This window comes from Lutra lutra, chromosome 7 (genome assembly GCF_902655055.1).
Source record: "Lutra lutra chromosome 7, mLutLut1.2, whole genome shotgun sequence".
NCBI classification, from domain to species: domain Eukaryota; kingdom Metazoa; phylum Chordata; class Mammalia; order Carnivora; family Mustelidae; genus Lutra; species Lutra lutra.
In genome coordinates, this window is record NC_062284.1 from 60,492,282 (window position 1) to 60,516,573 (window position 24,292).

Sequence of the window (24,292 nt, forward strand, 5' to 3'; positions counted from 1 at the left end):
TTCAGCTGGGACTCCCAAAAGTTTTATCCACTTGGCTGCCAAGGAAAGTACCAGGCAACAGCCATGAACGGCTTCCAGAAAGCCCAGCTATGACTGCACATACACTAGGAATATCCAAATGTCCCTCCTCATCTTCCACGTTCCTTGCCTGTCCCACGGGGCTATCACCTGTGTCCTCTCAGCCCAGGATTCAAAGGTTTAGGGACAGCTTGGCATGCTGAGGCTGCTGAAGGTAGTCTCACAAGGCTTATTTCTGAGGCCGACTGAGTCTCCGGAGTTTCTTGAGTTCACTGAGCAGCTCAGAGATAAAAGGCTAAGAGAGAAACACGGTTAAGATCAAAGCATGGGGTCACACCCACCCAACACGCTGCCCTCCATAATCTCTCCCGACCCCAGAGGGGGTCTCCAGAGCTGGGGAAGAGGAAAAGGACATAGGGCTTTCAAACACTCCTCTTCATTAGCTGCCTCCCCTCTGGGTCCCTCTTACCCAGACCTGCAGAACATCCCTTACCTCTGTGGGGCGGGGGCAGTTTCGGAGAATAGCCTGTAGAAGAGAGCAAAGAGTGGGTCCCCGACCATAGCACTTTCCCACAGGCCTCCACTCATCCCTCCCAGGAATCCTCCCCTCTGAATTGGTTCTCCCCACGCCACTCAAGAAGGCAAAACCTGGCTTCCTGGGTTCCTCCCGCTCTAAGCCCAGCCCCACTTTCTACCTCCAAGTGAATCTTCTGTTCCTCTGTGGATAGTTCCAAGAGAGCCTCCAGGTCAATCTCAGGCTCAGGAGTGGGTTGATCCTGTTTGGGAATCACACAGAGTTCAGAGGGGCCTGGCCAGCTGGTGCTGGAGTGAAAGTCACTGTCAGGAGTTCCTCCATCTCCTACTCTGCTTCCCATTTTCAGTCCATTTCCTCACCTTCCTCAAGCCACCCATTCATTCTTCCATTCAACACTTACTGAGGTCCTACTATCTTCCATCTGAAACAGAGCTAGGGTTCTTTAAAAAGAGTGCCTGTTTGGGCACCTGGGTGGCTCAGTAAGTTAAGCATCTGCCATTAGCTCAGCTCACGATCTCAGGGTCCTGGGATCGAGTCCCACATTGGGCACTGCTCGACAGGGAGTCTGCTTCTGGCTATCACTCTCCCTCTGTGCGTTTTTTTTTTTCTCTCTCTCTCTCTCTCAAATAAATAAAATATTTTAACACCGTCTGTTTAGGGATGCCTGGGTGGCTCAGTGGGTTAAGCCTCCGCCTTTGGCTCAGGTCATGATCTCAGGTCCTGGGATTGAGCCCCGCATCAGGCTCTCTGCACAGCAGGGAGCCTGCTTTCTCTCTCTCTGCCTGCCTCTCTGCCTGCTTGTGATCTTTCTCTCTGGCAAATAAATAAATAAAATCTTTCAAAACATTAAAAATTAAAAAAATTGCTTCCCCCACTCTCTCTGCCTGCTTCTCTGCCTACTTGTAATCTCTGTCAAATAAATAAATAAAGTCTTTAAAAAAATTTTTAAAAATTTAAAAAAATTAAAACGCCTGTTTAATTTCAAAAGTTATGCATATCATTGGTAAGGATATAAAATGGTACAGCTGCCTTGGCAAACAGTTTGGCAGGTCTTTAAAATGTTAAATATAGAGTTATCATCTGACCCGGCAATCCCATTCCTAGATCTACCCCTGAGAGAAATTACTTGTCCACACAAATGTCTGCACGTGAATATTCATAGCACTGTTATTCGTAATAGCCAAAAGGTGAAAACAACACATATCTCCATCAACCAATGAATGGATAAATAAAATATCATGTAGCCATACAAAGTTACTGCTACAACATAGATGAATCTTGGAAACATTTTGTTAGTGAAAGTAGCCAGTTACGAAAGTCCATATGTTATATGGTCATAATTTGTATAAAATGTCCAGAATAGGTAAATCCATGGAGACACAAAGTAGATTAGTGGTTGCCTTGGGCTGGGAGTGGTGATGGTAAGGAAGGAAGTGTGGCTGCTAATTGGCACAGGGTTTCTTTCTGGGGTGATAAAATGTCCCAAAATTCAATTGTGGTTGTATAACCCTGAAGATAACTTAAAACTATTGGAAGTACACACTTTCAGTGGGTGAACTGTATGGCCTGTGAATCCTATCTCAATAAAGCTATCTTTAAAATTATTACAATCAGTGAAATAATTGAATCAATACAGAGTTTATAAAATTAAAAATGAAAAAAGCTTAAGAAAATGAGATGACAGGGGCACCTGGGTGGCTCAGTGGGTTAAGCCTCTGCCTGCAGGTCAGGTCGTGATCTCAGGGTCCTGGCATCGAGCCCCGCATCGGGCTCTCTGCTCAGTGGGGAGCCTGTTTCCCCACCCCCCACCTGCCCCACTCTGCCTGCCTCTCTGCCTACTTGTGATTTCTCTCTCAGTCAAATAAATAAAACCTTAAAAATTAAAAAAAAAAATGAGATGACAATCCATAGACTGGGAGAAAATATTTGCAGAGGATGTATCTGATAAAGGACTACTGTTCAAGAGACAAAGAGGGGCGCCTGGGTGGCTCAGTGGGTTAAGCCTCTGCCTTCGGCTCAGGTCATGATCCTCAGGGTCCTGGGATCGAGCCCCGCATCAGGCTCTCTGCTCAGTGGGAGCCTGCTTTCCCCCCTCTCTCTGTCTGCCTCTCTGCCTACTTGCAATCTCTCTCTCTGTGTCAAATAAATAAAATCTTTGGAAAAAAAAAAGACAAAGAATTCTTGAAACTCAACAATAAGAAAGAAACCACCCAGTTGAAGAGTGGGCCAAAGATCTGAACAGATACCTCACCAAAGAAGATATGTGGATGGATGGCAAATCGCATAAGAATTGCTCAACATCCTATGTGATTAGGAAATTGCAAATTAAGGGACGCCTGGGTGGCTCAGTTGGTTGGACGACTGCCTTCGGCTCAGGTCATGATCCCGGAGTCCCGGGATCAAGTCCCGCATCGGGCTCCCAGCTCCATGGGGAGTCTGCTTCTCCCTCTGACCTTCTCCTCGCTCATGCTCTCTCTCACTGTCTCTCTCTCAAATAAATAAATAAAATCTTAAAAAAAAAAAAGGAAATTGCAAATTAAGACAACAATGAGAGATACTACATACCTACCAAATTGGCAAAAAGTCCAAATCCGAATGCTGGTGAGGATATGGAATGACAGGAAACTTCATTTGTTACTGGTGGTAATGCCAAATGATGCGGCCACTTTAGAAGACATTTTGGCAGTTTCTTACAAAACTAAATATACTCTTACTATATGATCTAGTGATCAAACTCCTTAATATCTACCCAAGTGAGCTGGAAAATTATCTGCACAAAAAGGTGCTTACTTATAATTGCCAAAACTTGGAAGAAACCAATCTGTCCCTCAGTGGGTAAACGGATAAATCAACTGTGCACATCCCAGACAATGGAGTATTGTCCAGCACTAAAAGAAATGAGCTGTCAAGCAATGAAAAGACCTAAATGAACCATAAACACACAGAATAAGTGAAAGAAGCCAATCTGAAATTGGCCAGTCATACATACTATATGATTCCAACTATACAACATTCTGGAAAATGCAAAACTGTCAAGACAGTAAAAAGATCAGGAGGATTAAGGGGGAAAGTGGGATGAATAGGCGGAGCACAGAGGATTTTTAGGGCAGAGAAAATACTCTGTATGATACTATCAATGGTAGATACATGCCCTTACAAATTTGTCCAAACCCTTGAATGTACACCACCAAAAGTGAACCCTAATATAAGCTATGGACTTTGGGTGATTTTGATGTGTCAATGTAGCTTCACTGATTTTATCAGTGTACTGCTCTAGTGGGGATGTTGATAGTGGTGGAGGCTGTGCATATGTGGGGGCCCAGGGAATATGGGAACTCTATATTTCTGCTCAATCTCCCTGTGAACCTAAAACTGCACTAAAAATTAAGTCTATTAAAAAAAAAAAAAAGATGTAGGGGCGCCTGGGTGGCTCAGTGGGTTAAGCTGCTGCCTTCGGCTCAGGTCATGATCTCAGGGTCCTGGGATCGAGTCCCACATCGGGCTCTCTGCTCAGCAAGAAGCCTACTTCCCTCTCTCTCTCTCTCTCTCTGCCTGCCTCTCCGTCTACTTGTGATCTCTCTCTGTCAAATAAATAAATAAAATCTTTAAAAAAAAAAAAAAAGATGTGAATTCAATGGCCAAGTTCTAATAAACTTAGTGATTTACTGCTTTGTCAAGGATTTTCTTAAGTGAAAGTGACACAGTAGTAAAGAATGTGACACTAGTGTTAGGGGTTAGTTGGACAATTAGGGTGCCGGGACAGCCAAGACAGAACGGCACTAGTCTCCTGTTTTACCACTTAGACAAGACCACAATAGCATCCTGTCTAGCAGCCTCTGCAGAAGTGACATTTGCAAAACATCCTGAAGCAAAACAACCATAAGACATTTGTCACTGTCACAAGTTGAGGCAATTAGTTTCCAAAGGTTAGCCCAAAAAGACCATCAACACATGAACAATAACCCAATAGTTAGATGGGAGCATGATCAAAGCCCTCACTGGCACACCTCAGCAGTCAGTCCACAGAGGCCCCACACTCAGGAGGTTCCAGAAAGTTCTGCAAAGAGCTTATAAAAACTCCCAGGTTTGAATGCCAAAACAGCAACCCTCTTGGGTCCCCTCCCTGTTTGGGAGCTTTGTACTATTATTGCTCAATAAACTTTGCCTTGCTGCCCACCACTCTTTGATCTTTGTCTTCATTCTTCGAAGCACCATGACCAAGAACTGTGGGCAGTAAGGGAATAAAAATTCCTGTAACATTAGTACAGGTGGGTGCCACTTTCCTTCTTATTTTGAAGTGTATTTATTTAGGTAATCTCTCCACCCAATGTGGGGCTCAAACGCACAACCCCAAGATCAAAAGTCGCGTGCTCCTCCAACAGAACCAGCCAGTTGCCCCACTGCCACTTTCTGAATTCACGCTAAGGGCCACCACTGTTTTTGCAGTATCAGTAAAAATGTCAACATAGTGAAAAAGGCAACTGACACCTCAGCGTTATTACAAAAATAACCATGAACCGTCTGAAAGGGTCACCAGAATATGCTTCAAGAACTGCTGCCTTGGGCGCCTGGGTGGCTCAGTGGGTTAAGCTGCTGCCTTCGGCTCGGGTCATGATCTCAGGGTCCTGGGATCGAGTCCCGCATCGGGCTCTCTGCTCAGCGAGAAGCCTGCTTCCCTCTCTCTCTCTCTGCCTGCCTCTACATCTACTTGTGATCTCTCTCTGTCAAATAAATAAATAAAATCTTTAAAGGGGCGCCTGGGTGGCTCAGTGGGTTAAGCCACTGCCTTCGGCTCAGGTCATGATCTCAGGGTCCTGGGATCGAGCCCCACATCGGGCTCCCTGCTCCCTCCTCTCTCTCTGCCTGCCTCTCTGCCTGCTTGTGATCTCTCTCTGTCAAATAAATAAATAAAATCTTAAAAAAAAAAAAAAAAAAGAACTGCTGCCTTATTCATTTTCTAATGGGTTGTTCATTTTTTCTCACTAAGGAGTCTTTTTTAATTCTTATTATTTTTTTTAAGATTTCATTTGTTTATTTGACAGACAGAGACCACAAGTAGGCAGAGAGGCAGGCAGAGAGGTGGGGGGAAGCAGACTCCCTGATGAACAGAGAGCCTGATGTGGGGCTCAATGCCAGGACCCTGGAATCATGACCTGAGTCGAAGGCAGAGGCCTTAACCCACTGAGCCACGAAGGTGCCCCTTTAATTATTATTTTTAATTATTATTTTTTTAAAGATTTTATTTATATAATTGACAGACAGTGAGAGAGGGAACACAAGCAGGGGCTGGGAGAGGGAGAAGCAGGCTTCCCATGGAGCAGGGAGCCCAAAGCAGGGGATAGGTGTCCTAGGACACCAGGACCATGACAAGAGCTGAAGGCAGATGCCCAACAACTGACTGAGCCACTCAGGTGCCCCAAGAAGTCTTTTTTTTTTTTTAATTCAGATTAGCGGGGCACCTGGGTGGCTCAGTGGGTTAAAGCCTCTGCCTTCGGCTCAGGTCTTGATCTCAGGGTCCTGGGATCGAGCCCTGCATCGGGCTCTCTGCTCAGCGGGGAGACTGCTTCCTCCTCTCTCTGCCTGCCTCTCTGCCTACTTGTGATCTCTATCTGTCAAATAAATAAATAAATAAAATCTTTTAAAAATAAATAAATAAACAAAATCTTTCAAAAATAATAATAATACAGAGAGATAGGCACTCTGATGAGATACTTCAAGAACACACAGAAGGGGAACATAACCAAGCCTAGGGTTCGGGAAGACTTCCTGGAGGAAGTAACTTCTAATCCGAGACCTGAAAGCTGAATAAGAGTTAAACCGATTATTTATATTTCTGGAAATGATGGAGTAACAGAGGCTGTATTTATTCTCCCAACATAAGTAACCACTAAACTAGACAAAAATATATGAACAGTGTTTTCAGTCATTGGACAACAGGTTCTTCATGGCTACCTGAGAGAGAAAGGAAACAGAAGAGGCAAACTCTGTAACTGCCCTGTATTTATTCCTAGAGGCAATTTCCTGACCACAGAGCAGAGAGGGAGGCCTCAAGCAGAGCACAGTGGTCTTGCTATATTAATGTGATGGAGATCAGAGCTCAGGGTTGAGGTGGCTGGAGGTTGCTAGACACAGCCGTGGAGAGGAGGGAGTTATGAAGAAAGAGACCTCCAGAAATCTGCATAAGGGTCCTCTTGAGTCTTTCCTGAACACAAGATGCACATTCATAATGTAAACCCTCAAGAGGCCAGGCAGTGTGAGGCACCGAAGGTCCAGAGACAAACAGATCTCACACAGGACTGGGAGGCAAATCAAGTTCCACCCAGCCAGAGTGGATGGTCATCACTGATTGTGCAGGAATTCGGTAGAGCCCTTACTGGGGGTTAAATTATTCTCTAGATTAAAGGCTACTCTAGACTCAACATAACTTAAAAACAAGCTTCAGAAGGATCAAACTGAGCCACAAGTAACTAAACCACCTATTAGAACAAGGGCCAATGCTTTAAAGGAAGAAAAAAAAAATCTAGTTACCCAGTAACATAAAACTCATAAAATGTCCAGTATACAAACAAAAATCACTAGTCATACCAGAAGCAGGAAATGTGACCTATAAAGAGGAGAAAAATCAGTTAATAGAAGCTGACCCAGAAATGACAGATGGTGGAATTAGCAGATGAGGAAAAACACAAACACAGTAATGAGAAAAATGAAATATATGAGAAAAAAGCCAAATGGAATATCCAGAGATGAAAAATACAATATTTTTGTAAAGATTTTATTTTTAAGTAATCTCTACATGCAGCGTGGGCCTTGAACTCACAACCTGGAGATCAAGAGTCACATGCTCTACCGACTGAGCCAGCCAGGTGCCCTGAAAGATGAAATATTTTCGGGCGCCTGGGTGGCTCAGTGGGTTAAGCCGCTGCCTTCGGCTCAGGTCATGATCCCAGGTCCTGGGTTCGAGCCCCACATCGGGCTTTCTGCTCGGCGGGGAGCCTGCTTCCTCCTCTCTCTCTGCCTGCCTCTCTGCCTACTTGTGATTTCTCTCTGTCAAATAAATAAATAAAATCTTTAAAAAAAAAAGATGAAATATTTTCAATGAAAAATTTACTGAATGGAGTTAACAGCATATTTGGACGTTGCCAAAAAAGAATCAGTTCAACCTAAAGATACAGGGTCCTTGGCTAAAGAAACTAGCCAAGATGAAACACAGAAAGATGGAGTGCCTGTGGTGGCTCAGTTGATTAAGTGGCTGCCTTTGGCTCAGGTCATGATCTCAGGGTCCTGGGACTGAGCCCCACATCAGGCTCTCTGCTCAGTGGGAAGCCTACCTCTCCCTCTCCCTGCTGCTCTGCCTACTTGTGCTCTCTCTTTAGCAAAACAAACAAACAAACAAACAAATAAACAAAATCTTAAAAAAAAGAAACACAGAAAAGAAAAAAACCTTGAGAGGTTGGGGAGGAAGAAGAGAACAGAGCCTTGATGACCTGTGGTGTGATACTGAGTGGTCTCACATATATGCAGCTGGAATCCCAGAACGTGGTGGGGAGAGGGGAGGCTGAATAGTAAAGCTGCCTTCCAATTACTAGAATTCTACCTCTAAAAAAGTACAAGTCTGGACCCCCAAAAAACCTTTTCATACCACCTGTGATATTATCCACACGTATTTTGGATATAAGGTAGTATATATTACTGAGAGTCTCTGGAGTTGAGAATATGGGCTGATATCATGATCCAAATATTCCTTCCCTAAATGTCAAACAACATTTGCTGGGCTGAACAAGTGTGGCCAACCTGTGACTTGATGTTTCATGAAGGGGTTTCCTGCCAGATGCTGCTGGACTTGACTCCGTTCTCACCTTCACTCCATCCTCAGTCCCCTTCCTCCTGACCTCTCTGCCATGGGAACCAGCAGTGGAGTAAGGCCCAGGAAGGAGCTCACAAGTGTCATTTCACATATTCGTTAACAATACTTTTTTAAGGTTGGAAGTCTAATAGATTGTTTCTTAAGATGTCACCACATCAGAAGGGCTACATCAAAATGCCAGCTGCCACCAGAAAAAGATAGTGTCATAGAAGCTATAGGAATGTTTTCAAAACTCTGGGGTGGTCAACAGTGTACTGTGCTGATGTGTACATTAGATTTGGCCCCAAGACAGTGATCGGTGACCTTGGCAAGAGCTCTCAATAGAATGGTGGGAACAGAAGACAGGTTCCAGTGGTTTGAATAGTGATAGGAAAGGGAAAGGTAAGTGGGAGTGTGGACAAATCCTTTAAGAAGTCTTGTCCTAAAGGAGACATGAAATTAGGGGTAGGAACTGAGGAGGGGGTGCATTGTTGAGCAAGAGTCTCCTTAAAATAGGGGCACCTGTTTGGCTTAGTGGGTTAAGCCTCTGCCTTCAGCTCAGGTCATGATCTCAGGATCCTGGGATCCAGCCCCGCATAGCATTGGGCTCTCTTCTCAGCGGGAAGCCTGCTTTCCCCTCTCTCTCTGCCTGCCTCTCTGCCTACTTGTGATCTCTGTCAAATGAATAAACAACAAAAAAAAAAACTTTAAAATAAAATTTAAAAATTAAAAAAAAAAAGAGTCTCCTTAAAATAGGAGAAACTTATGAGTGTTTATAGCCTTGCTTAGAAGCCAAATCCACACTCCACCTCTGGACAATAAGAGCACTAGAGCCCCAAGTCTGTTTTGTTGAACCCAGACTTGGTTCCTCTGAAGACTCCAAAGCAGCTTTTAAACTCAGTGAGGAGGGGGGGGCCTCCATCAAAGTAAAGTTGGATCTCATTAAACCAAAGTGAACAAGCAGTAATGCATGCCTGGAACCCACAGGGCTCTCCAAGGTGGGTATGTTGAGGAGAGCCTGCTGCACAGAGACAGGCTCTTTGATGGTCACTCTGTGACGGACACACAGTTGCCTCAATCTGTCCCAAGATGACCAGCCACCTGGGGCTTCCACAGCCACTTGGCTGCTTCCTGCTGAAAACAGCAGGGACTGGGAGAGGAACTGCCACCTAGCACCTTTGGACAATTGCCATGGCAACCACAGGCCAGGTATTTTATTTCGGTCATTGCCTGGGAGTGGTCCTCCCACATATCCTGTTTTCCAGCCTTATGAGCTCATTATTGTGCAGCCCTCCCCCTGCCCATTGATCTTACAAAACGAGATTCTTTGTCTAGTATCTTTCTCTGATGCCTAGAAAAATTTGCTCTGAGGTGTCTGAAATATGAGCCTTTTTATGCAAGTGCATAACAATCTGAAACTGAAACTGATCCAAGGAGGGAGGGTGCTCGCAGGATAGAAGGGCAGTGGAGGCTGAGCAGAAGCATGTGGAGAAAGTGTGCCTCTCCTGCTCCCAGCTCCAGAGCATCTCCCTCCCCTGCACGAGGGAGCCCAGGATGCTGCAGGGGACATGGTGGACACGTGGACCACACCAACACATGACCCAGTGAGCTTCCCAAGACAGCCTGGGCTATGTGGATCGTTCTTCTCCACCCCAACCGCAGCACAGCCCTTATCTGGAAGAATGACGAGCCCCTGCCCCAAAAGGAAAAGATAGGAACAGAGTCAAGAAGGAGGAGAAAGAAAGACCAGGGTATGTAGAGGAAGACTCCTGGGCTCTGGTTTGGTGCAGTGGTTCTCAGCAAGCCACATACTAGAATTAACTGGAGCCAAAAAAAAAAAGAAAAAAGAAAAAAAAGGCAAGTGTCTGGGCCCTACCCTAATAGATTTAGTCAGTTGGGGCTCAGTCAGGTCATAAGGTTTTTTCTGAAGTACTTCATGGGTGGAGAACCACTAAGCTGCTCCCCTAAGTGCCCGGGCTCTATAGGCAGAGCCCCAGCTGCAGCTCCTGGTCTCTTGGTTTCCTAGTCGTGTGACCTTGGGCTCCTTTGTTACTCAACATCTCTAAGCTTCCATTTCCTCCACGGTAAAGCCTGTCTACCTGAGGGAGGAGTAGGGAGGACCTACATGAGGCACCGTGTCTAACAGAGTTCAGTGTTCAGAATGTTACTGTCGTTGTTGAAACAGCAGTGGTGACTACTCTAGGGTCCTGAGTTTTAGTTACCTAAGGAAGAAAGTGCCACTGTCTCGTGACAAGGGGCAGAGACCTGTCCTTTCCTCAGGAGGAGTTGAGGGGAGTCAGTCAGAGCCAGGGCTGAGGACTTATTCTAGTCTAGTGCTGTTCACTTTGAGAGGACGGAAATGTTTCTCTATCCGTGCTGACAAGATGGCAGCCACTAGCCACGCGGGACTATGGGGCACTTGAAATGTGGCCAGTGTGAATGAGAGACTGAACTTGGCATTTTATTTAATTTTATTAATTTGAAGGCCAATGCCCACACATGGCTGATAGCTAGAGTGCTAGACAATGCAGCTCTTGACATGTAGATGTTTTGAGGATGAGAGGAAGACAGAAAATAAATAAAAATAGCTCTTCTGTTTCACTGGAGCTTCAAAACGTCCCACAAAGAAGATACAACAGGCATTGACAGGCTCATTTTATAGATTAGGAAACTTAGTCTCAGGGATATTAAAACAACCTGGCAAAGATTTTTTGAAGAGCATTAGAGGCAGAGCCCAGACCAGAGGGAGGCAGATTTCCGGACTGCAAATCTATTGTCAGCTGTTGGGAGACGCTTTCTCTCTATGGGAGCATCTCACATTGGCCCTCCAGCTCCTCCTGCGGTCTCCCGGCAGGCTCTCTCCCCGGCACCGAGTGTCCTCCCCCCACCCCCGGCATCGTGTCTCTCACCTGGAAGAGCTCCTGAACTTTCACGTCCACCCACTGCTCCATCTCCAGCCAGCGCTGGAGCTGCCCCAGGTCATACTTCACCGTCAGCCGGCTGGGTCTCCGGGACCTGGACACTTTGGAGGGGTCGGCGTAGGACTTTGACTCTGAGTCTGTGGATGACGTCCTCCTCCTCCCAGAAGTCCAGTGGACCTTCTTACTCGAGTTCTCCCCATCGGGGTTGGAAGATGTGCAGGAAGCAGGGCTTGAGGACAGCATGGAAGGACTGGCGTGAGCCAGGACCTGGGAAAAACTGCCGGTCAGAGCAGGGGTGCCAGGGAAGTGAGGAGCTGAACAGAGGGAGAGGCCAGCAGGGAAGAAAGGAAGGGGGAAAGAGGGAGGGCCAAGGCTCCAGGAAGGGCGTTGGGTCAAAGATCAATAGGACTTTCTCTGGTGCTGGGAATGCCCATCTCCTGGCTCCTTGCTGCCACTGAGTGGCATGCCCGAGCTGTGCCCCAGCCCTCCTTTTTGCAGCTACTGGAGCCCAAAGTGATTTCAACCTCAGATAAGCAATGGTCAAGAACGTGCCATGCCTTGGGAGGAAGAAGGGACGCTCTGGTCCTGAGGGGTGCAGGGCTCTGATCGGTGCTCTATGGCCAGTTGTAGAACAGGACCGGAGTCACACTCACCTGAGAGCCCTCAGCATCCCATCTTCCTAGGACTAGATCCACCTGGGCCTTGAGGAGCTGCAGTCAGATGGATCCTGCAGGAGCAGCGTCCCCTACTGGTAGGCGCTCTTGCTCAGAGTGGAGCACTGGCAGGGGCAGAGTCTCACCAGAGGTAGAGGAATGGTTCTCTCTGGCCCTCATCAGGTCAGGACCCTCTTGTGTCTGGGTGTGTCTGATTGTGAGCTGCCTTATGGATATGGAAGGAAAGAGGTGCTCCTCTGTCAGCCTGGCCCTGTGCTTGCAAAGATAAATTAATCAAGCTCGTCCCCCATGCCAGTTCCCCAGAGGCAACTGCTTGGGAAGCCATGTTTATCATCACATGAACCTCCCCTGACTCAGGTCCTTCTTGACACAAAGGAAACCTGCAGACGTAACTTTTACCCTGGTAATGAGACTAATAGCTCTAAACATACAGTACTTGCATTCTAAAGGAAGCGTTTGTTCAGTCTTTTGTAACCATTTTTTTTTTTTTTTTTTTTTTTTTTTAGAGAGAGAGAGAGAGAATGAGAGCCCGAGCAGGAGGGGCAGAGGGAAAGGAAGACAGAATCGACAGAATCCCTGCTGACTGTGGAGCCTGATGCAGGGCTCCATCCCAGGACCTTGAGATCATACCCAGTCAAAATCAAGAGTCAGACACTCAACTGACTGCACTACCCAGGTGCCCTGTAACAAAAATTTCTAAAAGCTTTTTACAAAAGTTACAGAAGAAACACTGTCATTTTTTAAAGAGATAAACAGTTCAGAAGGACAAATGAAAAATGGAAGTTTCTCTGCTCTCCCCAGCCCCACTCCCCAGAAGCAACCCCACCAACAGCTTCTGTTTTTAATTCCCCAGTAATCACCATTTATCCCTTTGTATATTTGTCCATTCTAGACAGTATCTCTTGTCTTCTCCCTATGAAGAATGGGAAATTAACTTTGTCATCCCCCTTTACTTTCTACATTCCAATATTTGTTTATAAATTTCTCTTTAGGTCTTGCAGTAGTTGCCTTTAAAATGCTGAGTTTCAGGGTACCTGGTGGCTCAGTCAGTTAAGTGTTTTCCTTTGGCTCAGGTCATGGTCCTGGAGTCCTGGGAGTGAGCCCTGTGTGGGGCCCCCAGCTCTGTGGGGAGCCTGCTTCTCCCTCCCCCCAACCACTTGTGCTCTCTCTCTGGCTATTTCTCTCTCTCTCAAATAAATAAATAAAATCTTTAAAAATCAAATAAAATATTGAGTTTCTGTTTCCAATGTATCGACTAAAACCATCATACACTGACTCCTGAAAGAGAGCTTTAGATAATAGCCAACAGATGAGCCTTTTTCTTTTTAAGATTTATTTATTTGAGAGAGAGGGTGAACACTCTATGAGATCATGACATGAGCCGAAACCAAGAGTCAGACGCTTAACTGACTGAGCCACTCAGGCGCCTCTAATAGATGAGTCTTTAATGATGAAAAACTTTGGGGCTCTAAGTTAACAGAGGCGGGGAGATGTTTGAGGGCTGCACCCCAGGAAAGCAGCCTGGAAAAGCCCAGACTTTGGAGGAAGGCTGACAGATCTGAGTTCAAACTCAGCTTTTTACCCTGTTTTGCAAAGTTTTATAACCTTCACATTTCACAACCTCTTTGAGTCCATTTTCTCATCTGACACATAGGGTTTTGGGGGAAGATTAAATGAGTTAATATATGTAAATATGATGTCCAAAACAGAGTTCCTTCTCAAGAGACATCCATTCCCTTCCTTTAAAAAAAAAAAAAAAAGATTTTATTTATTTATTTGACACAGAGGACGAGAGATCACAAGCAGGCAGAGAGGCAGACAGAGAGAGAGAGGGAAGCAGACTCCCCCTTTTTTTTCTAATTTGTTTTAAGATTTTATTTATTTATTTGACAGAGAGAGCACAAGCAGGGGGAGCGGCAGGGCAGAGGGAGCCGGAGAAGCAGGCTCCCCACAGAGTAGGGAGCCTGATGCCGGGCTCCATCCCAGGACCCTGAGATCATGACCTGAGCCAAAGGCAGACACTTAACTGAGTGAGCCACCCAGGCACCCCCATTCCCTTCCTTTCTTTGCCTTCTCGCTCTCTGCCTTCCTGGTAAGGCTTTGTCTGCCAAAGGCTTGCTGAGGGATTTCTCTGCAGCAGTTTCGTTCCTGGGCCTCTGTGGAAGAGAGTTGAAATGAGCAGCAGTGGGGAGGCCTCTAAAATGTAGCCTCAGTTATTAAGCATCTGCCTTCTGCTTGGGTCAATATCCCATGGTCCTAGGATCAAGCCCCACATGGGGCTCCCTGCTCCACTGGGAAGCCCGCTTCTCCCTCTCCCACTCCCTCTGCTTGTGTTCCCTCTCTTGTCGTGTCTCTGTCAAATAAATAAATAAAATCTGTGGGGCCCCTGGGTGGCTCAGTGGGTTAAGGCTCTGCCTTTGGCTCGGGTCATGATCTCAGGGTCCTGGGATAGAGGGCCGCATTGTGCTCTCTGCTCAGCAGGGAGCCTGCTTCTCTCTCTCTCTGCCTGCCTCTCTGCCTACTTGTGATCTCTCTGTCAAATAAATAAATAAAATATTTTTTAAATTTTTTTTAAAGATTTTATTTATTTATTTGACAGAGAGAAATCACAAGTAGGCAGAGAGGCAAGCAGAGAGAGAGGAGGAAGCAGGCTCCACGCCGAGCGGAAAGCCCGATGTGGGGCTTGAACCCAGGACCTGGGATCATGACCCGAGCCGAAGGCAGTGGCTTAACCCACTGAGCCACCCAGGCGCCCCTATTTTTTAAATAAATAAATAAATAAAATCTTTGATAGATAAATAAATAAGTAAATGATAAAATGTAGCCTGTAGACTCAGGTGTTACTTTGATGACCATTACACTCTGTGATGGGCAGGTATTATTATTCTCATTCCCTCCGTCTTCTGTTTCCAGTCTTGTGAAGAGTTCAGGAGCACTTTCAGGAAAAGGAACCAGATCGGAAGACTGAATGGATTTTGTTCATTCATTAACTCATTCACTTAATAACAGATTTTAGGAGGTCCTATAGTAGGCGAAGCATTATGCTCGGGCCTGGGGATTGGCGATCCAAAAGAAACTCTGTCCCCACCTTCATGGAACTTATAGTGGAGTGTAAAAATAAACCAATGTTAATCAACTAAGCAAAGAAATGTAAAGCTGCAACTGTATTTAGTAATCTGAAAAAAAAAAAAAGGTAAAAGGTGCTATAAGAATGTCTACTGAGGATGTGATCTAGCAAGTGGTAACAGTTTGAACTGAGTTCTAAAGGATGAATAGGAGTTAACTAGGCACAGGGGCCAGCAGGAGTGTATCTGGCAGAAGTCAGAGCAAATGCAAAGGCCCTGTGGCAGGAGGGAGATGTTGAATACAAGGATTAAAAGGTCAATGGGACTATAACAGAGAGGAGGGAGGGAAACACAGTCATGAGGCAGAAGGGGTGGAGGTATCTACACAGGGCCCTGTGATCCACATTAAGGAATTCTGTCTCTCTCCTAAGCACATTGGGAGCAAAATCTTGAGCAACAGTGGTGGGATAGGCTGACATGTTCAGATTTAAATTTTCAAAATCTCGGGGCGCCTGGGTGGCTCAGTGGGTTAAGCCGCTGCCTTCGGCTCAGGTCATGATCTCAGGGTCCTGGGATCGAGTTCCGCATCGGGCTCTCTGCTCGGCAGGGAGCCTGCTTCCCTCTCTCTCTCTCTCTGCCTGCCTCTCTGTCTACTTGTGATCTCTCTCTGTCAAATAAATAAATAAAATCTTTAAAAAAAAATAAAATAAATTTTCAAAATCTCACCCTGCCTGTTAAATAGAGAATCAGAGGGTACAGAAAGTCTAAAGGAGATCAGTTAGGAGACCACTGCTGTAGGGCTTGACTGGTGGAGGTAGTATTGTCAGTAGTGAGAAGGGGACAGTGCAGAACTACTTAGGGGGTACTATTTAATAGAACTTGGTAATGGAATGGGGACATAACATAGGCAAACTTCATAGACGCCCATACAGGGACACAGACAGGTTCACGCATGGAGCTTTTGTGAGCCTGTTTCCTCATCTGTAAACTGAAGGCTGGGGAGATTTTGCAAGAGCATACAGAATGGCCCCCGTGAACCTCAATGGCACACAAATGAGTTATGCCCATTATGTATGTGTAAGGCTCTTTTTTTTTTTTAAGGTTTTTTTTATTTATTTGTCAGAGAGAGAGAGGGAGAGAGAGTGAGCACAGGCAGACAGAATGGCAGGCAGAGGCAGAGGGAGAAGTAGGCTCCCTGCTGAGCAAGGAGCCCGATGTGGGACTCGATCCCAGGACGCTGGGAACATGACCTGAGCCGAAGGCAGCTGCTCAACCAACTGAGCCACCCAGGCGTCCCAGTGTGTAAGGCTCTTTATTAACATTCTTCCATTTCTGCACTCACACATGTCTCACTGGCCTATGCATGTCACCATTAGTCAATTAGTTTGCCCAAGATAAGGGAATCATGCCCCAAGATAACATGGAAAGAAAAAAGCACCAAGACCGCAGGGCCACGTCAGGATGGGCAAACAAAGAGGGTGCCGGCCTGGGCAGAGGTAAGGGTGTCTGCCCTGCTCCTGGCTTGACCTAGGTCCAGGGGTGAGATAAAATAGGCCACAGGCAAACACCATCAGAACTACACTGCTCTTAAATGCATCTTCCTTGGGGCGCCTGGGTGGCTCAGTCGGTTAAACATCTGTCTTTGACTCAGGTCATGATCCCAGGGTCCTGGGATCGAGCCCTGGCATTGGGCTCCCTGCTCCGCAAGGAGCTTCCTTGGGCCTCCTTCTCCCTCTGCCTCTGCTGCTCCCCCTGCTTGTGTGCTCTCTCTCAAATAAATAAAGTCTTTTTTAAAAATGCCTCTTCTGGGGGCACCTGTGTGGCTCGGTGGGTTAAAGCCTCTGCCTTCAGATGGGGTCGTGATCCCAGCGTCCTGGAATCGAGCCCCACATCGGGGTCTCTGCTCCGTGGGGAGCCTGCTTCCCTTCCTCTCTTTCTGCCTGCCTCTGCCTGCTTGTGATCTCTGTCTGTCAAATAAATAAATAAAATCTTTAAAAATAAAAAAAATTTTTAAAAAATGCCTCTTCTTGGGATGCCTGGGTAGCTCAGTGGGTTAAGCCTCTGCCTTCAGCTCAGGTCATGGTCTCAGGGTCCTAGGATCGAGCCCCACATTGGGCTCTCTGTTCAGCAGGGAGCCTGCTTCCCCCTCTCTCTCTGCCTGCCTCTCTACCTGCTTGTGATCTCTCTCTCCGTGTCAAATAAATAAATAAAATCTTTAAAAAAAATGCCTCTTCTTTTCCTTCTCTTATTAAAAATGTTTATTTATAGGGGAGCCTGGATGGCTTAGTCAGCAGAGCATGCAACTCTTGATTTTAGGGTCATGAGTTCAAGCTCAATGTTGGATGTAGAGATTACTTTAAATTATTTTTTAAATTCTTTATTATAAAAGAAAAACATGTTCATTTTAGAAATATTTCTAAGTTTTCTAAAACATTAAAAATTCCCCACAATCCCACCACATAAAAACCACCACTTCTAACTGACATTCTGGCAAATTTCCTTTCAGTCTTTTTTCTACGCAAATATAACATAGTTGAGAAAATGCTAATACATAATATATAGTTATTAGGGAAACTTTAAAAACCATTATTATTATTATTATTCAGGAAATAAGTTTAAAGAAGACATGTTTGTTGTAGAAAATTTTAAAATATAGATTTAAAAAGAAAAGTATAAATGATATGTTTGGTGTATTTATTTTCCATTTTTCATAGAGCTTTGCTTGTTTTTTTTTTTTTAAAGATTTTATTTATTTATTTGACAGAGAGAGATCACAAGCAGGCAGAGAGGCAGGCAGAGAGAGAGAGGGAAGCAGGCTCCCCGCCGAGCAGAGAGCCCGATGCGGGACTCGATCCCAGGACCCCGAGACCACGACCCGAGCCGAAGGCAGCAGCCTAACCCACTGAGCCACCCAGGCACCCGAGCTTTGCTTGTTTTAAATTTTAATGAAGTTAGATTATTTTGTAACATAAGCATGCTGTTTGATAATTTAATATCTTTTGCATACTTTTTTGTACCACTAAGTAGTTTTGTACATAGCTTTTTTCTTTTCAAGATTTATTTATTTGAGAGAGAAAGAGTGTACATGTGTGCATGTGAGCGGGGGGCGGGGGTAGGCAAAGGGAGAGGGAGAGAATCTCAAGCAGACTCCCCACTGAGCATGGAGCCTGATATGGGACTCAATCCTACCACATGAGATCACGACCAGAGCCAAAATCAAAAGTCCTATGCTTAAGGGACTCAGCTGCCCAGGTGCCCCTATATGTATCTTTTTTTGACACTACAGAGTTTAAAAGTTTGGACCATGACTCAGAGTAAGGAATTCATTTACTATCACAATGTACACATATACAAACATGAAATGGAAATTTCTTATGAAGCAAAACTTACCTTTCCTCTGATATTTTCTTTTTTGTTGTCTGTTTTGTTTTTTGGTTTTTTCCCCTCTGATATTTTCAAATTGATTTCATTTTATTTCTTCAAATGCTGACAGCAAGTCAGTTTTTTTTTTTAATTTTTTTTAAAGATTTGTATTTATTTATTTGACAGACAGAGATCACAAGTAGGCAGAGAGGCAGGCAGAGAGAGAGGAGGAGGCAGGCTCCCTGCCGAGCAGAGAGCCCAACTCGGGGCTCGATACCAGGACCCTGGGATCATGACCTGAGCTGAAGGCAGAGGCTTAACCCACTGAGCCACCCAGGTGCCCCAAGTCAGTTTGTTTTTAAGATTCACTAATGGATTTCAACCTGTTCTATTAGCAGCAATTCCATGATATAGTTTCTCAATCCCCTGTTATTAGATATAAGGACTGCTACCCATTTTTTGCCATTATAAATAACACTGTTCTAAACATCCTTGTAACTATTCCTTTATTAGAATTCCATGATTTTTCTTTTTCCTTAAGAGAAATTTCTAGATGTGGAACGATAAGGACAAAGAATGTATAAAATTTTAGGGGAGTTTAATATTTATGGTCATATTAGCTCCTTGGAAAGTTGTACCAAATAAACTGTTTATAGTTTGATATCCTAATTTTTTCAGTTAATTAATGTTAGTTATATATTGCTGTGTAACAAATTACCCCCAAATTTTGCAGCTTACAACAGTAAGTATTTACTCTATCACCGTTGTAACAGGTGGCTTAACTGGCTCGCCTAGGTCAGGGATTCTCAGAAGGCTGCAAGTCAGCTGCTGGTCAGGGCTGTTGGTCAGAGACATTAGTTCCTTGCCACAAAGACCTCTCTAGAGAACTACTCGCCACATGACAGCTAGCTTCCACTAGAGCCAGGGCACTGAGAGGAAAATGGCAGCAAGCAAGACGAGAAGTCACAGTCTTTCTGCAGTCTAAACCAGGAAGTGACATCCCGAGACTTTTGCTGTATTCTACTCACCAGAAGCCAGTCGCTAGGCCCAGCCACACTCAAGGGGAGGGGGTTACCTAAAGGCATGAATACTGTGGGTCTGGACCACTGCTGGCTATTTAGAGGCCCCCAATATCAGGAATATTGTGGGAGCATTTCTGACACTAGTAGAGTTCTTTAAAAATGCCCCTTTTAGGCATCATCTGAGAGAACCTGTCTCCTTTAAATAAAGACTGAACCAATGACAGCGGCCTCACCTTGAAAAGAATTACATTACTGGGGCTCCTGGGTTGTTCAGTGAGTTAAAGCCTCTGCCTTCGGCTCAGGTCATGATCTCAGGGTCCTGGGATTGAGCCCTACATTGTGCTCTTTGCTCAGCGGGAAGCCTGCTTCCTCCTCTCTCTCTCTCTCTCTCTGCCTGCTTCTCTGCCTACCTGTGATCTCTGATTGTCAAATAAATAAATAAAATCTTTTATTTTTTAAGAATTACATTACTTTCCCCAAAATTCCTGATGAAAATTTGTTGGTTCTGCATTATCAAGAGAAGTCATGGGCTTTGACTTAGATCATTAAAACTGGAATTTTATTTAGGGTCGCCTGAGTGTCTCAGGCGGTTAAGCATCTGACTCTTGGTTTCAGCTCAGGTCATGATCTCAGGGTCCTGGGATCCTGCCACACATCAGGCTCTGAGCTCTGCGGGGAGTCAGTCAGCTTAAAGAGTCTCTCCCTCAGCACCTCCCCACTGCCCCACTCACAATTGTCCTCTCTATCTCTCTCAAATAAGTAAGTCTTTACAAAAAACCAAACTGAAATTTATAAAATGTATTGCTTATGGATCATTAATTAGAACTAAAATTTAGTCTATAAATGTATTACCCCTCTATTTCAATTATTATTGTCACATAACGAACCGCCCCAAAATGTAAAGGTATAAAACAAACACAGCCTGTAAATTTACTTACCATTCTGCATCTTGGGCAGGGCTTGGCAGGTGCAGTCGGTCTCTGCCAGCCAGCTCAACTGGAGATGAGGATTGAAGATGGCTTCACACAGCTACTAAGCAGGGGCGGAGAGCTGGAAGATGGCTGCACTCCTAGTAGTGGGAAAGTGTAGTTTTTGATGTCATAGAGACTTGGAATAAAATTCTGGCTCTGTTACTTTTTGCAGGTAACATTTACTGGGCATTCATGGTAGCAAATGTTTAATCTGTGTTAACTCATTTAAACCTCATAATAACCTATGAAGCCCCACATTGTATGCAAGGAAACCAAAGCACAGAGAGGCTAACTAACTTACCAAAGGCCACACAGAGAATAAATGGCAGATGATAACTAAACCCAGGGGCCTGAGATATAAGCCCACCAACTCAACCCCTATCCAGCCTTGCCTCCCACTCTTTACTCTGTGACCTCAGTGGAGCTAGCGAACTTCTCTGCAAAGTGGAAACTGTTCTCAGAGTTCCTGTGAGCATTAGTAATCATCTCTGTCAAGTGTGCTGGTTAGTGTCTTACCTCAAGGTGATTTGCTTACCACTTGAAAATGAATTTTTTGCTTCAGGCAAGTTAAATTCTGTGGTGAGGGCAGAAGGGCCAGGTGAAGTCAAAGCTGCAAGTGCTATAAAGCCCATGGTTTAGGCACTAAAGCAATGGAATTGGCTTACCTAGATGTCAGTCCTCACTCTGCCACATGCCACATTACCTGTCACAACCTGCCTGTTCATCTGTATATTGGGGATAAAAATAATACCTGCTTTCTTGGTCTGAGTATATGGGGCAATGTTGGGAAGTGCTTAGGAACCTAAGGGTCTGGGCACTGTCAGTGCTTGATGAATATAGGTTTTCATAATGGTGTGGATGGATGTAATGATCAATCTATGGTTATGTAGGGGCGCCTGGGTGGCTCAGTGGGTTGGGCCGCTGCCTTTGGCTCGGGTCGTGATCTCAGGGTCCTGGGATCGAGCCCCGCGTCGGGCTCTCTGCTTGGCGGGGAGCCTGCTTCCTCCTCTCTCTCTGCCTGCTTGTGATCTCTCTCTGTCAAATAAATAAATAAAATCTTAAAAAAAAAATCTATGGTTATGTAATGTTACCATAGGTAATAGTCTCCTGTGTTAGGATTCTTGTGTGTATAGTGTACTGGGGAAGGCAAAAATCAACTCACAACAAAATCCTTTCTTCCCAGTAACTGCACAATCATTTGCTTCACTCCCAGCATAACATCCTTGCCCTATGTCCACTGTGCTGGGGGCAGTGGGAAAAAAGCAGAAAATCCAAAGAAGGGGGACAGACCCCAGATTCCCACCCCAACACCCAGAAGGTAGGCAACTGGGGGATGTTGCAGTTCAGCCAGGAAAATGATTAACAGGTTGGCTACAGGACTTAGTAGGTAAAGCTGCTCTACATGAGAAATTAGGAAGAATGTTCCACTGGGTGGGGTTTGTTAAGTCATTGTGAAAAGGTGTGGAATCTCTTTTTTGGGAGAGCATTAATAGGACCCATCTTGCTCTGCAGGAATAGTCTTTAAGAGGAGTTCTTCACTCTCGGCTTCAAGGAGCTCACGGTTCTGTGAAGGTCATTATCTAAACTACTTTGGTGAGCTGGAATCTCTAGCTTTCAAGGATGGCATTCTGCTGGAAGAGAATGGCCAGCTCTTGACCAGGAACAGCTTCTTCGTGGGAGAGAAGAGGGAACCTGTGCTCCAGGGGACGAGGCAGCAGACCAGTGAACTAACAGGGACTCAGCTCGGACGGAGACCTGAACGTAAGCCTTGATACACGGTATGGAAGGGCCTCAAACGCAATGGAGCCACGGCAGGTCCCACAGGGGAGCGTGGAAGAGGGAATCGCCTCTGGCAGAAAGGAGGGCTTCCCGGAGCTGGCTAGGGCGGTGACGCTGGAACAGGCATCCCGGATTCCAGTTATCTAAGGTGCAACCCCACAGCTTCGGGGGATCTCTTCCTGACACGAGATGGAAATGATTTCCCGAGGGCTGGCGACGCCCGCCAGATCGTCTGCATCGGGCTTTCCCGGGTTTCTCCTCCCCCAGTCCCTTCACCAGCGCCTCAGGCCTGATTGGGAATGACGGCCCCGACCGGAAAGGGAGGCCGGAGGCAGCCGCCGCGGAGCGCCCGACCCCCGAGTGGGCGACCTCGCTGCAGCGTCTCGGCGGCGTCCGGGCCCCCGGGGATCCGGCTGCACTTCTGGGGCGCGGGACCCGCCTCGAGCCTGGATTCGGCGGAGCGGACGTAGAGCAGGCCGGAGGGGCGCCGCTCAGAGCCCCCGCGGGGAACAGTCCGCGCGGGAGAGTCGGGGGCCGCGGGGCGGCGGTTCCGCGGGGCTCGGCGGGGCTGGGCTGGCGGAGCGCACCGGGCGTGGGCGGGGCCGGCGGAGCCGGGGTTAATGTCCGCCCCGCCCCGGCCGCACTGACTCAGTTTCACCAGAAACCTGAAGAGGAGGAGGCCGAGCCCCAGCGCACCCTGCACGGGGGCGGAAGCGGCGGCCCGAGCCGCGCTGGAAGCCGGGACCGGAACCTCGGCAGGCCGGGCCCCACCCCACTCACCTGCGCAGGTAACCCGGGCCCCGGAGCGCGAGGCGCGGACGGAGCGGGCTCGGAGCATGTTCGGTCCTTTGTTCCGCGCTGCTGCGTGTGTCCGGGTACGTGGGCTCCTTAGCCGTCCATCTGACCGTCCGTCGGGCTGCGGGCTCACCCGGAGTGTGCTTGACGTGGTCCGCGTCCCCTTCCTCACCCCCCGGGCGCGGGGTGCTCCCCGGCCCTCCGCCCGGCTTAACTCCCGGCCGGCTCGCCTCCCTTGAAGCGTCGGGCTGATCCCGTGTGTCTCCTTCCCCGTCTCCTACCCTCTTTCAGATCGCTAGCACCCTCGGAGCCCACAGGCCCGCGCAGTGAAGGTGACCCCCGTGGGGAGGATGGCGACGGCCCAGGGGAGGATGATGGCCTGCTCCCGCCTCTCCCAGGCCCGCGTCCCAGCAGTCGTCGTGTGGCTCCTGTGCGCGCTCGACCTCCTGGGCACCGAGGCTGGGCCGCCGCCCGCGCCCCCCGGGCTGCCCACGGGAGCCCCCTGTCTGGAGCGCTTTACCGCCGGGGTGCCTGCCTTCGTGCTCGATACCGAGGCCTCGGTCAGCAACGGGGCCACCTTCCTGGGCTCCCCCACCCTGCGCCGCGGCTGGGACTGCGTGCGCGCCTGCTGCACCACCCAGAACTGCAACCTGGCGCTGGTGGAGCTGCAGCCCGACGGCGGGGAGGACGCCATTGCAGCCTGCTTCCTAATGAACTGCCTCTATGAGCAGAACTTCGTGTGCAAGTTCGCGCCCAGGGAGGGCTTCATCAACTACCTCACGCGGGAAGTTTACCAGTCCTACCGCGAGCTGCGGACCCAGGGTTTTGGCGGTAAGGACGAGGGAAACGGGTGGGATGGATTTGGGGAAACTTAGAAAGGGGGTTGGTCATGGAGTCCTGGGGAAGGCGAGCATCAGAAAGCAGTAAGGAGGACGGTCTCTTTCTGCCCCGACTGCTCCTTAGAAGTAGGCAGTACAAGCAGTAAACAAAGGCCAGGCTACCTGAGTGGGGAGGGAAACATTCTAGAGCCCAGACACTGGGTCCAGAATTCAGGATGTTGAATGGGCTGGTGCTCCTGGATGTGTGTTTGGGAGAGAGGAGGCAGCTCCTTGCCAGTCCTGGTTCCTGACGGTGATATGCGCAGTCAGGGAGTGAGTTGCCTGGGGGCCGCAGGGTGACTAGGTAAGCACCCCCTGCCAAGCACTGTTCTAGGCACCTTGAGGCCCTATTGAGTGAGCCTGGGGGAAGATATCTGCTCTGCTGCCAGGCAGGGACAAATTGGCTTCTGTCTGCACCCCTGTCCCCA

At 47.2% G+C, this 24,292-nt stretch overlaps 2 protein-coding genes across 4 annotated transcripts in view; one reads left to right on the top strand and one right to left on the bottom strand.

The window, feature by feature from the left end:
* On the bottom strand, positions 1–23,255 carry PPP1R14D (protein phosphatase 1 regulatory inhibitor subunit 14D). 2 transcript variants are annotated; one of them, XM_047738630.1, is made up of 6 exons: positions 22,972–23,255; positions 20,380–20,510; positions 11,306–11,584; positions 714–794; positions 512–544; positions 1–313 (listed from the first exon to the last, which is right to left on the bottom strand). In XM_047738630.1, exons 2-6 carry the CDS (start codon positions 20,380–20,382, stop codon positions 248–250), a joined length of 462 nt encoding a protein of 153 aa, XP_047594586.1. In that variant the 5' UTR covers positions 20,383–20,510; positions 22,972–23,255; the 3' UTR covers positions 1–247. The 2 variants fall into 2 exon arrangements, with proteins under 2 accessions (XP_047594586.1, XP_047594585.1); XM_047738629.1 differs by lacking the exon at positions 22,972–23,255 and adding an exon at positions 21,575–22,560.
* SPINT1 (serine peptidase inhibitor, Kunitz type 1) overlaps positions 22,841–24,292 on the top strand; it is a 14,061-nt gene continuing 12,609 nt past the window's right edge. The window contains exons 1-2 of one of the 2 annotated variants that reach the window (XM_047738613.1): positions 22,841–22,979; positions 23,278–23,817. In XM_047738613.1, the coding sequence (XP_047594569.1) occupies positions 23,337–23,817 (481 nt within the window). In that variant the 5' untranslated portion in view covers positions 22,841–22,979; positions 23,278–23,336. Of the gene's footprint in view, positions 23,067–23,277; positions 23,818–24,292 lie in introns of both variants that reach the window. The other variant, XM_047738612.1, reaches the window with a different exon arrangement.

Excerpts from the sequence above, each read along its gene's own strand:
- PPP1R14D (XM_047738630.1), bottom strand. Across the intron at positions 795-11,305 it reads AAGTTCAGGAGCTCTTCCAG|GATCAACCCACTCCTGAGCC; the intron begins GTGAGAGACACG and ends ATTCCCAAACAG. Across the intron at positions 314-511 it reads ACTGCCCCCGCCCCACAGAG|CCTTTTATCTCTGAGCTGCT; the intron begins GTAAGGGATGTT and ends TTTCTCTCTTAG.